The 15,712-nt window shown below is 45.0% G+C and overlaps 1 protein-coding gene across 1 annotated transcript in view; it reads left to right on the top strand.

Moving 5' to 3' along the window:
- CUNH8orf82 (chromosome unknown C8orf82 homolog) overlaps positions 1 to 15,398 on the top strand; it is a 75,103-nt gene extending 59,705 nt beyond the window's left edge. The window contains exon 3 of the mRNA XM_088457167.1: positions 13,522 to 15,398. Within this exon, the coding sequence (XP_088313293.1) occupies positions 13,522 to 13,955 (434 nt within the window). The 3' untranslated portion in view covers positions 13,956 to 15,398. The remainder of the gene's footprint in view (positions 1 to 13,521) is intronic.
- Positions 15,399 to 15,712: the final 314 nt, after the last annotated feature.

Genomic DNA, 15,712 nt, shown 5'->3' with positions numbered 1-15,712 from the left:
ATTATTTTGCAAAGTGGGAATCCCCTCCACAGGTGGATTCTCACGTGACCCGTCTTGTCCGTAGTGCCACGTTGCCGATGCCATCCATGTCCTCCCTTAAGGATGCTACGGACCGCAAGGTGGAGATCTGCCTTAAGTCCGCTTATTCCCTTGCGGGGGGGGGGGGCAGCACGGCCGGCTATGGCCATTTGCTGGGCTGCCAGAGCGATGGAGCGCTGGGCGGATTCATTAGAGGCTTCTTTTGATTCCGACTGTCCGGCCGAACAGGCAGAGTTGATTGGCAATCTACGTGATTCGGCCACCTACATCAACGAGGCGGCCGTAGACATTAGTACTCTGGTGTCTAGGATTTCTTCAGCAGCGGTAGCTGCTCGTCGCACCTTGTGGCTGCGATCCTGGAAGGCGGACGCAGATTCCAAAAATGGTCCGGATCTGGATAAGATTGTGGCCACGCTGGCAGCAGCCAAATCGGCTTGTCTCCCGTCGGCCGCTGCTCCTTCTGGTTCTGGACCATCGTCCTTTCGGTCATCTAGGGCCCAGGGCAGGCCCAAACCACAGTCGTTTCCTCGACAGGCTGGCCCTAAGAAATCGGTCAAGCCCCGGAAGCAGACATGGAGTACCAGACGTCCGGCCCCCAAGCCAGATGACAAGCCTGCAGCCTGACGGTCCGAGCCTCCCTTTGGGGGATCCCAGGGTGGGAGGCAGCCTGCTGTAGTTCGCCCAGTGTTGGTCGACCACTACGACAGACACTTGGGTTCTGGAGGTGGTCTCCCACGGGTACGCCCTCTCCTTCCGGCACAGACCCCCGGCTCGATTCTTCACCATGGGTCTACCATCAGACCGGAACAAGGCTACGGAGCTGTGGAAGGTATTGCACACTATGCTCCAGGCTGGAGTTATAGTGCCTGTTCCATTCTCCCAGAGGGGCCAGGGTTTCTATTCAAATCTTTTTTTGGTACAGAAACCCAATGGGTCGTATCGTCCGATTCTCAACCTCAAAGCACTCAACAGGTCTTTGCGGGTACCGAAGTTTCGGATGGAGACCCTACGGTCCATCATTCTGGCGCTGGAACCTGGGGACTACATGGTGTCATTGGACATACAGGACGCTTACCTGCATGTCCCTATTCTTTTGCGCCATCAACAGTTCCTCAGGTTTGCAATCCGAAGCGACCACTTCCAGTTTCGGGCGTTACCTTTTGGCCTGGTGACAGCACCACGGATGGGATGGCGGTCATGGCGGCTTCTCTGCGGCTGCAGGGAGTCCGCATGTTGCCGTACTTGGACGACCTGTTATTGGTGGCAGGATCTCCAGAGCTCCTGTTACGCCACTTGGACCTGACCATTGCACTGCTGCAATGGCACGGCTGGCTAATCAACTGGCAGAAGTCCACTCTAATCCCGTCTCGGAGGATTCTGCATCTTGGAGCCTTATTGGACTCGGGACAGCAAAGGATCTTCGTGACGGAGGACAAGATCTCTGCTTTACAGTCAAGGGTGCGCAGTTGTCTGCACAGCCGCCGGGTGTCCCTACATTCGGCGATGAGGTTACTGGGCTCCATGGTGTCGGTGTTCGACATGGTGGAATATGCCCAGTTTCACTCCAGACCTCTGCAGCACCTGATCCTGTCCAAGTGGAACGGGCTGCCTCAGTCTCTGAAGTCCCAGATGATTGTGCTCACCCCGGTTCGCCTGTCCCTTGCTTGGTGGTTACAGACGACCCACCTCAACAAGGGACGTCCGTTCTGGGTTCCAAATTGGGTCCTGTTGACAACGGACGCCAGTCTTCGGGGCTGGGGAGCGGTTTTGGGTCCACACTTGTTCCAGGGCAGGTGGACGCCGACAGAAGCGGAGCTTCCCATAAATATCTTGGAAATCCGTGCGGTCTTCAATGCTCTCCATCAGGCACATCGGTTTCTCCAGGGTCACCCGGTACAGGTCCAGTCGGACAACGCTACCACCGTGGCCTACATAGACAGGCAAGGAGGAACCCGCAGTCAGGCGGCTCTCGTACAGGTCTCTCGGATCCTGGTTTGGGCGGAGCGCAATCTTCCGGCCATATCAGCGGTCTTCATCCCGGGAGTGCTAAATTGGGAGGCGGACTTTCTAAGTCACCAGGACGTTCATCCGGGGGAATGGTCCCTGCACCTGGACGTTTTTCAACTGCTGGTGGACAGGTGGGGTCTTCCAGAGATCGACCTCATAGCGTCCCGGCACAACAACAAGTTGCCGGTGTACGGGTCTCGCACAAGAGACGAAGGGGCGTCTCTGGTGGATGCTCTGTCCGTCCGGTGGACGTTCCGGTTCGCATACCTGTTCCCTCCGGTCTCCCTTCTTCCACGGGTAATCCGGAGATTCAAACAGGAAGGAGGGACGCTCCTGTTGATAGCTCCCGCGTGGCCCAGACGGCACTGGTTCTCAGACCTTCAGGGTCTGTCCATGGTCAGTCCTCTGCGGTTGCCGCGATGACCGGGCCTTCTGTCTCAGGGTCCTTGTCTTCACCCGGACCTGACTCGGCTGTCTTTGACGGTGTGGCTGTTGAGACGGCCATGCTGAGGTCCCGGGGGTTCTCCAGCTCTGTGGTGCGTACCATGTTGCGAGCTCGGAAACCGTCTTCCGCGAGGATATACCATCGCGTGTGGCATACGTTCTTCCAGTGGTGTCGACCGAGAGGTTATGCACCGCGGGAGTTTCGTCTGTCTTGGATTCTCGCCTTCCTACAAGTGGGACTAGATCATGGGCTTCGCCTTGCTTCTTTGAAGGTACAGGTTTTGGCCCTGTCTGTCTGGTTTCACCGTAGGATTGCTACAATCCCGGATGTGCGCACCTTTATGCAAGGTGTTGTCCGCATTCAGCCGCCCTTTGTTCCACCTGTGGCGCCTTGGGATTTGGCTGTGGTCCTGAGGGCTCTCCAAGGACCGCCGTTTGAACCACTGGGCTCAGTGGATCTTAAATGGCTAACAGCTAAGACTGTTTTCCTTCTGGCTATTGCTTCGGCCAGACGTGTTTCTGAGTTAGGGGCTCTTTCTTGTAGACCCCCTTTCTTGGTTTTTCATGGGAACAGGGCAGTGCTCCGCACTCGGCCCGAGTTTCTTCCCAAAGTTGTTTCCCAGTTTCATGTTAACGAGGAAATCGTTGTTCCGGCCTTTAACTCACTGGGTCTTTCCGTGGGTGAGGCCTCTTTGGATGTTGTGCGGGCCTTAAGGACTTATGTTGACCGCACTTCTTCGTTTAGGAAGTCGGACGCTTTGTTTGTCCTCTATGGCTTCCGTAAAAAGGGTTGGCCTGCTTCAAAGCAAACTTTGGCAGCCTGGATCCGTATGGCTATTTCTGAAGCTTATCTTCATGAAGGCCTGCCGGTTCCTCCTTCTGTGAAGGCTCATTCCACTAGGTCTGTGGGTCCTTCGTGGGCAGCTCGACGTGGTGCCTCTGCAGTCCAGATCTGCAAGGCTGCTACGTGGTCCTCTGTCCATACCTTCATGAGGTATTACAGGTTTGACACCTTCGCCTCTCAGGATGCTTCCTTCGGGCGGCGGATTCTCCTTTCTGCACAGGAGCATCCCCACCCTTAAAGGATACTGCTTTGGGACATCCCCAAGGTATCCTGTGGATACCCTATGGACCCTGAAGTAGAAAATATGAGATATGGTAAGAACTTACCCTTGTTATCTCTATTTCTACGAAGTCCATAGGGTTCCACAGGACTCCCGCCCTGTCGCACCTGTGCTGCAGATGGGCTTTGCTCTGGTCACCAGTTTTCCATCTCCCTCTGGTGAGAATGTGATTCTTGTATGTGTCCAGATCTTTGTTCTCTCTCTTCCTTCTCCTCCTCCGGCCAATGGCTTGGTAACTAACTGAGATGCCTTGGCTCGGGGGCGGGGTATAGGAGGGGGACCTAGAGCATCCTGGGAGGCTGAAAGCTTAACTCTTTGGTGCCTGATGACTGACGTCACACCTATACCCCCAAGGTATCCTGTGGAACCCTATGGACTTCGTAGAAATAGAGATAACAAGGGTAAGTTCTTACCATATCTCATATTTTATGTGCGTCCCCTGGGAGGGCTCAGCATGGCTCTGTATTCTCTGGGCGATATTGTGTGATTATGGTGCAGTCACAGTGTCTTCCTTCAAGGTGTAAGCATCCACAATGCCGACAGGAGATGGTCTACATTGATGTCAACATTTTAAAATTGTTAATGTTGACATCTGCAAAATGTCTGCATTGTCGTAATGTCGACACTAGTGTTAGTTTTACGTTGACATTAGGATCATCGTTTGAGTTAGGGTTAGCATTAGGGTAGGGCTACCGTTAGGTTCATAGTAGGCTTACCATTAAGATTATGGTTAACATTCACTTTGTGGTAGGGTTACCGTTCGCTTTAGGGTTAGGGTTACCATTAAGGTTATGGTTAGAGTAACAATAAGGGTTAGGGCTACCATTCTGTTTAGGGTTAAGGTTATGGCTACCGTTTGGTTTATGGTTAGCGTCAGGGTTATCGTTAGGGTTACCATTAAGGTTATGGTTAGAGTAACAATAAGGGTTAGGGCTACCATTCTGTTTAGGGTTAGTGTTCAGATTACAGTTAATTTTAGAATTAACGTTAAGGTTATGGTAACTGTCTGGTTTAGGGTTAGCATCAGGGTTATCGTTGGGTTTAGGGTTACCGTTAAGGTTATGATACCGTTTGGTTTATGGTTAGCGTCAGGGTAGCAATAAGGATTAGGGACAGAAGTACAGTAAAAAGACATTTAAACAATGTTGACATAACATCAGTGTTGACATACTAAACTTCGACATGACCATTATGTTTGGTGTCAACATCACAACCATGCTTTTTAGTGGTTCGCGCTATAGGATTGTAGTTTTACCTCTAGCTGCTAGACACAAAGGAGGTATCCCAACCTCATATGGATAAATGATAAACAAAAGCAGAAGTGCTAGCGCTACGAGATAAACTGTGATTTGATAAACGACTAGATGTTAATAATATTATTGATTATGGTTTTCTTACACTGGGACGTATGTGAATAAAGATAAATGGTGAATGTTAATCAGGGTGTAATCCACCTATTAAACTTAAACTTAAGGGTGGGTGTTCTTATGACAAGGTCTATTGTCCTGGTGTGATCCACCTAATAAACTGTGGGGTGGGCGTTCTTATAATGAAGATTAATGTCCTGGAAATATATATAATATATGGGGCCTGGGTTTGCAATAACTTTAGGCAGGATGTTCTTATACAGCCAGTTGTCAGTACTTCTATTGAAAGTCACTGATGAGGTTCTCCAAACAATTAATTCCCTTCATCCACTGGTATATTTCAGTCTCTGACTCACCTCCTCAGACGTCACCCATATGAGGAAAAGAGAGAAACCGGAGCATCAGGTGCAGGCATGCAATGGTGCTGTGATACAAGGTAGATTGTGCCAACTTACCCAGCTCCTGTCGCGAATTCACAGATGCGCCTGCAGTCCCTGCTCCACGGTCCAGTGTGTGCGGGTATAGGGGTGGGTGGTGGTCTGGCTAGACCATATATACACTATGAACGTGGATGTATGGGAATAAAACTGTATTTATTGCCTGTCCACACACCTAGGTGCTGCAAGTGGTACAGGTAATTTAAAAATGGCAGTAATCACGTATACATATATAGTATTGCCAATTATACAAGTTCAGGGGTATAAATTCTGTAGGTGTTAGGTAGGTCCCCAACGCGTTTCGTCCCCTGTAGGGACTTTTTCAAAGGTAGGTGGTCTGGTGGGCACAATGCACTGCCTTAAATACCTTAATTTTGATCCACATGTGGTGTTCACCATGCTACTTCCGGTTCGCGGTAACCACTGTACGCTGGTCCCGTCACTAGAGTGTGCTAAACCCTCTACATGGTGAGCTAACTGCGCATGCTCCATGCGCTAACTGCAGACACTTCATAACATAGTAAGGTGCGGTAGATCTAACTGTCTGTGCCACAGCGTGTGATGCAGCTACCTTGGTCTCCCCTGTCTCCATAATGTGGGCGGCCATTTTGGGTGGGATTTTTTTCTCATATTCAGTAACTATAGAACCGTGCTTCCCGTGAAGAGGCATTGTGTGCTGCAGGATAATTCCTTGTTCCCCAAATGGAATATCACATACAAATTACATGCACAAATGTTCCTATTTAATCAACCCTCCACATTGGTGGTGATATTACATGTACATTGTAAGGTTAATCTCTCTTACTGTAAAGCACCATTCTAGTTAAAGGGGCAGTGTAATTTTGTCCCCCATATCACCCAGCTAATCCTGACTGCACATTGCATTCTCTTTTTAGTTTACCTATGTTTCACAGCTGTCATGCTGTATGGATGGATATTAATAAAATAAAATACCTCCTCATAGAAAATTTATTTTGACTTAATGTACTCCATTGTTCAGTGTGCATCTAATATTCTGCCCAAATTATGACTAGATCTACTCCATTATGCAGTGTGCATCTAATTGTTGAAATAATAGTTGGGATTTTTTGTCATTAGTGGGCACCATTGGATTGTTTGATTCGTTGTGCCTTATATTCACAAAATAATTAGTATTACATTCCCTTCTCCTAACAAATTGATGACGGCTATATTTTGGGATTTCTTTAAGGGTCAATGTTTAGACCTTCTGGTTGGAGGGTTCTCATTTCAAATATCCACCGACTTTCTATTCTGTCGATTCTAGTTATGTGGTCCCCACCTCTCCAATTGGATTCAACCTTCTCTAGTCCCATGAATGAAAGACCCTCTGGTTTGCACGCATGTACTAACCTGAAATGGTCTGAAACACTATGGCCTATAAATCCTTTTTTAATGTTGTTGATATGCTCATTAATTCTGATTTTAAGACTACGTGTGGTCCTTCCAATGTACTGAAGTTGACACGGGCATTTAAGTACATATATAATATTGCAACTGTCACAGGTAATTGTGTCTTTAATCTTGTATTTCTTACCCATTATGACCAATGTTATTTCTTTTGTGGGTGCCGTGCTTCTATACTTAAGTTGTTTACATGACCTACATCGGCCGCAGTGGTAAAAACCTGCATTTACCCTTTGCCCATCCAGGGTTTGTTGTCTCGAAGAGTTTTGTTTTGGTCTAATGTGATTCGTTACTACTTTCCTACCAATATCTGGTGCTTTTCGGAAAACTATATCCGGTTGATTAGGTAGTATATGGTGTAGTTTCTTATCCATATGTAATAAACCCCAGTGTTTTTTTACAATATTCTTCACCTTGAATGCAGACCCCGTGTAATTAGTTATAAGGTAGACCTTGTTTAGGTCTTCCTGTTGCTTTTTATCCTTGTATTCTAAAAGTGGTGCCCTCGGTTGTGTTAATGATCTAGTATAGGCCTTCTCTACATGGTTCATATCATATTGCTTTTCTTTAAATTGATCTTTTAAGCTATTACTTTGGTTCACAAAATCTGTTAGGTTGGAACAATTCCTCCTGATCCGAGTGAATTGACTCATGGGGATGCTATTTAACCAATTGGGATGGTGATTGCTATCGGCCCTGATGTAACTATTCACATCCACCTGCTTGTGATGTGTTCTAGTGTGAATCTTATTGTCCTGGATGAAAATGTCCAGGTCCAAAAATTGGACCTGTTCTTTACTGAAATTGGTAGTAAAAACCAAACTACGGTCATTCGTATTAATGTAGGTCAGAAAATTTTCTAGCGATGCCTTGTTGCCTCGCCAGATGAATAGTACATCATCTATGTACCATCGCCACAGGACCAAGCTTGCTCCAAGTTCGCAGGAGGACCAGATGTTATTGTCCTCCCAATGACTCATGAAGAGATTTGCGTAACTTGGAGCAAACTTGGTCCCCATGGCTGTCCCGTACCGTTGTAAATAGAATTCATCCCCAAACCACATGTAATTGTGGCTGAGGATGAACTCTATACCTTGGAGAATGAAAGTGGCCTGTTGTTGGTCCAATTCTGGGTCTTTATCCAGAAAGTATTTTATGCTATGTAGACCTTGAGTGTGGTTAATAACCGTAATCTCAAACCTTCTTTCAAAAATGCTGTTAACTCCTCATGGTATATCTTGGTGGGGTCCCCTTTTAATTTGGTATAGGTGTTGGTATCCCCTAGGATTCTCATGGCTTCTTTCTGATAGTCCTCTTGATTGAGAATAACAATTCCCCCCCCCCCTTATCTGCCGGCTTGATGACTATTTTAGTGTCTTTCTTCAAATCATTGAGCGCTTTAATCTCTATTTTTGTCAGGTTGCATGTATTGCGTCTTGATTCAGTATTGATTTAATCGATATCGTTCATAACTGCCTTTTCAAAGGTATGGATATAAGGGCCTTTTAAATGACTTGGATTAAACTTTGACTGTGGTTTCAGTGTCGTGTGCCTGTATCTGTCACTATTCAGGTTATTATTCAAACTAGCTGGTTTATCCAAAAAATATTTTTTTAAACTGAGTTTCCTGGTGAAATTCCTTATGTCCATGTATGTTGCGAATTTATCAATCTTGTTACTTGGGGCGAATTTTAATCCTTTGCTGAGCACTGAGGTTTGAGTTGGTGTTAATGTTTTGCTACTTAGGTTAAAGATTCCTATTGGGTGTTTAGCATTGGATTGGGATCTTGATCTTTTTTGCACTTTTTTCCCTCCCCTATAGCCTCTTCTACCGTGTTTAGTTTCCTTTTTTGTGATAATGGGTTCCGGTTCTTTGAAATGGGTATTTGAGTCCCTAAGTCTAAAAAACTGTCCCCCCCATCTTTTTGCTGATGTGAGGTCCTCCTGTACAGCACTTAGTAATGCCTCTGACGTGTTGATACTTGATAATGTAATAGGGGTATTCCCCTCTGTAGTGATCTCTTACGGGGCTAATGAATCCCTCCACCCTCTTTCGAAGGACTGTCTTACAGTTTTCGTGTAATGATCCTTATTTGGGCTTAAATCCTTAATGGAATGAATAGAAAAGCTATTCGTATCATCCTCACTATAAGTGCTCAAGTTAAGAAGATCAATCACTTCAATGTTCACTGTTGGTTTTGTATGTATACGAGTCATAAACTGTTGGTAGGTTAGGTTAAATTTCTTATATATCGGGGTGCCTGCAGTATAATACTTGTTATATTTAGGATTTATGGTGATCTTCCTCAATTTTTTATTTTTTTTTATTTTTCGATGGGGGGGGACAGTTTTTTAGACTTAGGGACTCAAATACCCATTTCAAAGAACCGGAACCCATTATCACAAAAAAGGAAACTAAACACGGTAGAAGAGGCTGTAGGGGAGGGAAAAAAGTGCAAAAAAGATCAAGATCCCAATCCAATGCTAAACACCCAATAGGAATCTTTAACCTAAGTAGCAAAACATTAACACCAACTCAAACCTCAGTGCTCAGCAAAGGTTTAAAATTCGGCCCCAGTAACAAGATTGATAAATTCGCAACATACATGGACATAATGAATTTCACCAGGAAACTCAGTTTAAAAAAATATTTTTTTGGATAAACCAGCTAGTTTTAATAATAACCTGAATAGTGACAGATACAGGCACACGACACTGAAACCACAGTCAAAGTTTAATCCAAGTCATTTAAAAGGCCCTTATATCCATACCTTTGAAAAGGCAGTTATGAACGATATCGATAAAATCAATACTGAATCAAGACGCAATACATGCAACCTGACAAAAATAGAGATTAAAGCGCTCAATGATTTGAAGAAAGACACTAAAATAATCATCAAGCCGGCAGATAAGGGGGGGGGGAATTGTTATTCTCAATCAAGAGGACTATCAGAAAGAAGCCATGAGAATCCTAGGGGATACCAACACCTATACCAAATTAAAAGGGGACCCCACCAAGATATACCATGGGGAGTTAACAACATTTTTGAAAGAAGGTTTGAGAATAGGGATCCTTAGGAAACATGAGTTTGAATTCCTAAATAACCCCCACCCCGTGATCCCTTTGTTCTATTATCTCCCGAAATTGCACAAGGATTCAACAAATCCACCGGGAAGGCCAATAACATCTGGGATCAATTCTCTAACTGCACCACTGTCCCAATACATAGATCAATTTTTACAGATATATGTGAAACAACAAAGATCACATTTGAGGGATACGATTCAGGTACTCAATGTATTGCAAGACATTAATTGGACCGAGGAGTTGTGGCTAGCCACAAGCGACGTCACGTCGCTGTATACGGTTATTAACCACACTCAAGGTCTAAATAGCATAAAATACTTTCTGGATAAAGACCCAGAATTGGACCAACAACAGGCCACTTTCATTCTCCAAGGTATAGAGTTCATCCTCAGCCACAATTACATGTGGTTTGGGGATGAATTCTATTTACAACGGTGCGGGACAGCCATGGGGACCAAGTTTGCTCCAAGTTACGCGAATCTCTTCATGAGTCATTGGGAGGACAATAACATCTGGTCCTCCTGCGAACTTGGAGCAAGCTTGGTCCTGTGGCGACGGTACATAGATGATGTACTATTCATCTGGCGAGGCAACAAGGCATCGCTAGAAAATTTTCTGACCTACATTAATACGAATGACCGTAGTTTGGTTTTTACTACCAATTTCAGTAAAGAACAGGTCCAATTTTTGGACCTGGACATTTTCATCCAGGACAATAAGATTCACACTAGAACACATCACAAGCAGGTGGATGTGAATAGTTACATCAGGGCCGATAGCAATCACCATCCCAATTGGTTAAATAGCATCCCCATGAGTCAATTCACTCGGATCAGGAGGAATTGTTCCAACCTAACAGATTTTTGTGAACCAAAGTAATAGCTTAAAAGATCAATTTAAAGAAAAGCAATATGATATGAACCATGTAGAGAAGGCCTATACTAGATCATTAACACAACCGAGGGCACCACTTTTAGAATACAAGGATAAAAAGCAACAGGAAGACCTAAACAAGGTCTACCTTATAACTAATTACACGGGGTCTGCATTCAAGGTGAAGAATATTGTAAAAAAACACTGGGGTTTATTACATATGGATGAGAAACTACACCATATACTACCTAATCAACCAGATATAGTTTTCCGAAAAGCACCAGATATTGGTAGGAAAGTAGTAACGAATCACATTAGACCAAAACAAAACTCTTCGAGACAACAAACCTTGGATGGGCAAAGGGTAAATGCAGGTTTTTACCACTGCGGCCGATGTAGGTCATGTAAGCAACTTAAGTATAGAAGCACGGCACCCACAAAAGAAATAACATCGGTCATAACGGGTAAGAAATACAAGATTAAAGACACAATTACCTGTGACAGTTGCAATATTATATATGTACTTAAATGCCCGTGTCAACTTCAGTACATTGGAAGGACCACACATAGACTTAAAATCAGAATTAATGAGCATATCAACAACATTATAAAATGATTTATAGGCAATAGTGTTTCAGACCATTTCAGGTTAGTACATGCGTGCAAACCAGAGGGTCTTTCATTCATGGGACTAGAGAAGGTTGAACCCAATTGGAGAGGTGGGGACCACATAACTAGAATCGACAGAATAGAAAGTCAGTGGATATTTGAAATGAGAACCCTCCAACCAGAAGGTCTAAACATTGACCCTTAAAGAAATCCCAAAATATAGCCGTCATCAATTTGTTAGGAGAAGGGAATGTAATACTAATTATTTTGTGAATATAAGGCACAACGAATCAAACAATCCAATGGTGCCCACTAATGACAAAAAATCCCAACTATTATTTCAACAATTAGATGCACACTGCATAATGGAGTAGATCTAGTCATAATTTGGGCAGAATATTAGATGCACACTGAACAATGGAGTACATTATGTCAAAATAAATTTTCTATGAGGAGGTATTTTATTTTATTAATATCCATCCATACAGCATGACAGCTGTGAAACATATGTAAGCTAAAAAGAGAATACAATGTGCAGTCAGGATTAGCTTGGTGATATAAGGGACAAAATTACACTGCCCCTTTAACTAGAATGGTGCTTTACAGTAAGAGAGATTAACCTTACAATGTACATGTAATATCACCACCAATGTGGAGGGTTGATTAAATAGGAACATTTGTGCATGTAATTTGTATGTGATATTCCATTTGGGGAACAAGGAATTATCCTGCAGCACACAATGCCTCTTCACGGGAAGCACGGTTCTATAGTTACTGAATATGAGAAAAAAATCCCACCCAAAATGGCCGCCCACATTATGGAGACAGGGGAGACCAAGGTAGCTGCATCACACGCTGTGGCACAGACAGTTAGATCTACCGCACCTTACTATGTTATGAAGTGTCTGCAGTTAGCGCATGGAGCATGCGCAGTTAGCTCACCATGTAGAGGGTTTAGCACACTCTAGTGACGGGACCAGCGCACAGTGGTTACCGCGAACCGGAAGTAGCATGGTGAACACCACATGTGGATCAAAATTAAGGTATTTAAGGCAGTGCATTGTGCCCACCAGACCACCTACCCTTGAAAAAGTCCCTACAGGGGACGAAACGCGTTGGGGACCTACCTAACACCTACAGACTTTATACCCCTGAACTTGTATAATTGGCAATACTATATATGTATACGTGATTACTGCCATTTTTAAATTACCTGTACCACTTGCAGCACCTAGGTGTGTAGACAGGCAATAAATACAGTTTTATTCCCATACATCCACATTCATAGTGTATATATGGTCTAGCCAGACCACCACCCACCCCTATACCCGCACACACTGGACCGTGGAGCAGGGACTGCAGGCAAATCTGTGAATTCGCGACAGGAGCTGGGTAAGTTGGCACAATCTACCTTGTATCCCAGCACCATTGCATGCCTGCACCTGATGCTCCGGTTTCTCTCTTTTCCTCATATGGGTGACGTCTGAGGAGGTGAGTCAGAGACTGAAATATACCAGTGGATGAAGGGAATTAGTTGTTTGGAGAACCTCATCAGTGACTTTCAATAGAAGTACTGACAACTGGCTGTATAAGAACATCCTGCCTAAAGTTATTGCAAACCCAGGCCCCATATATTATATATATTTCCAGGACATTAATCTTCATTATAAGAACGCCCACCCCACAGTTTATTAGGTGGATCACAGCAGGACAATAGACCTTGTCATAAGAACACCCACCCTTCAGTTTAAGTTTAATAGGTGGATTACACCCTGATTAACATTCACCATTTATCTTTATTCACATACGTCCCAGTGTAAGAAAACCATAATCAATAATATTATTAACATCTAGTCGTTTATCAAATCACAGTTTATCTCGTAGCGCTAGCACTTCTACTTTTGTTTAACATCACAACCATGTTGACATACTCATATCGACATAATGAATGTCTTCAACATATATCACACCCATTATCATCTGATGGCACAGATGGAGAGAAGGTGATTCACTTTCTGAATGTGAACAATTGTTCCCTGTACTCCCGCCATCAGCCCTGGACGTCCTGCTCATGCCCCATTATTTACCTATTATTGTATGTTTTCCAGATAAACAGTTTCTAGTGTTTTTCTTCAAGCAAGTCCAGAGGAATAAGAGTGGTCGGCACGAGGAACATTTCCCTTACATGTCCCCCTGCGGCAGGGAAAGGAATTACGTCCGCTGTGACGATCGCCCGGTCGTCTTCACCCACCTACTGGGGGATGAGCGCTCAGGAGCCCAGCAGCTGTCATACTGTGGTGGAGGAGACAAGCTCGTGGTCAGATTCGAGCCTGAGAAGTTAGTGATGTTACCGGAAAACGGGCGAGTTTACCACCCGGCCCCAAAGAAGAGCGGAGGCGTCGGACTTGTCAAATCATCGCTGGCGTTTGAGATGAGTCCTTGCTTTGAATTCACCAGTGGGTCTAATGCTGGCAATCCCATCTCTTTTCTCTGGAACGGGAAACGTTACGCACTCACCAATGAGCTTCTGCCGCTCATCTAAGCCCAGGAGATACCGGCCTCAGCCATAGCAGCGATACGGCTGGATGGAAGAACTTGGTGATAATTAGTGAACGGAGACTTTTCTGGACATAACGGTGGTGAAACTTTTTGGACTGTGAAGAGCATGTTCTAAGTTCCAACCTGAGTATAGCAATATTGTAGTTTGTTCCCCAGAGCGTTGCTTCCGGTACAATATCAGATCATTGTTCTGTTATATTAGATAAACATTCTGATAGAACGTCATGTAACAAAGACACAAATGGAATAGCCTGCGAGTCGCTGGCAGTGGCAATATTTCTGCAGTAATCTCCTGGAGATTTAAAGGTGCAATTTTTTATTTTTTTTTTAATGGCAAAACCAACATGGTTCTGACGCTGCGCATTACTCGCTGGCTATTACCTTTTAGGACCATACTGTATGTCCAAAAATGCCACGATCCCTGGTTCCATAACAAGCTGGGCTGTTTTATTCTGCCTGCCCCTGCCGAGCCAGAAACGCGTCATAAAGAGCATCACACAGAACAGGAGGTGAACAGCGGAAGGAGAGGGGGTAATAAATACAGCATTATGCACGGATCAGGGGTCTGTACCAGTATGTACACACATGGAGAGTGACGCTTGCACATACAGGAGAGGTAATAGGGATTACTGATCCTTATGGACAATAGGTGGAATAAACACACATATTATACTGCTCAACTTTAGGGACATAAACACATAAAGCACTTTTACTCCATGTCCATGGTCTGTCACATGCTGTGTATATGATTGCTGATCTTGTGCCTGTTCTACTGATGGATCACTGATCCCTATTAGCCTAACTTTTATATTTACCCACCATTCCCCACGTCTTCTCCCCTATACATAGATGTCACCAGTGCCCTCTGGGTGGAGAATGCATTGTATGTGAGATTGATCTATGCATCAGTGGTTTAACCCTTTCATGGAGCAGGATATGACTGTACAAGGATATGAATGTGAATATGTATATAGCATATCTGTATATATGATTGTGCAATAAGGTCCAGGCCCGCTGGACCTTATTGCACTCAGAATTACATTTACATCCTGGTTACATTCATGTTGCGCTGTTACAGGAACTGGGACGCCGCTGACAGCTCCTAGGCCATGTGCGCTGTTCCTAAGTAACCCAACTAAGTGGGTCTTATCTCATAGCCTGCCCATGTACAGAGTTCTATGTAGTGCCATTGCCTTCATTCTTACCTGTAATATAAAAATGAAAAAATATATTTCTCCCAATAAACTGCCAAATGTGTGCACGGGCTGACCCGATAAAGGCGTGCATGGGCTGACCCGATAAAGGCGTGCATGGGCTGACCCGATAAAGGCGAGCACGGGCTGACCCGATAATGGCGTGCACGGGCTGACCCGATAAAGGCGTGCATGGGCTGACCCGATAAAGGCGAGCACGGGCTGACCCGATAATGGCGTGCACGGGCTGACCCGATAAAGGCGTGCATGGGCTGACCCGATAAAGGCGTGCACGGGCTGACCCGATAAAGGCGTGCACGGGCTGACCCGATAAAGGTGTTCACAGTCTGACCCGATAAACGTGTGTACGGACTGACCCGATAAAGGCGTGTACGGACTGACCCGATAAAGGCGTGTACGGACTGACCCGATAAAGGCGTGTACGGACTGACCCGATAAAGGCGTGTACGGACTGACCTGATAAAGGTGTGTACGGACTGACCTGATAAACGTGTGTACAGACTGACCTGAACATGGGGCAAAAACC

Source organism: Taudactylus pleione, unplaced genomic scaffold (assembly GCF_031769625.1).
Source record: "Taudactylus pleione unplaced genomic scaffold, aTauple2 ptg000742l, whole genome shotgun sequence".
Taxonomy (NCBI): Eukaryota; Metazoa; Chordata; class Amphibia; order Anura; family Myobatrachidae; genus Taudactylus; species Taudactylus pleione.
This window is presented reverse-complemented; position numbering and strand designations above follow the sequence as displayed.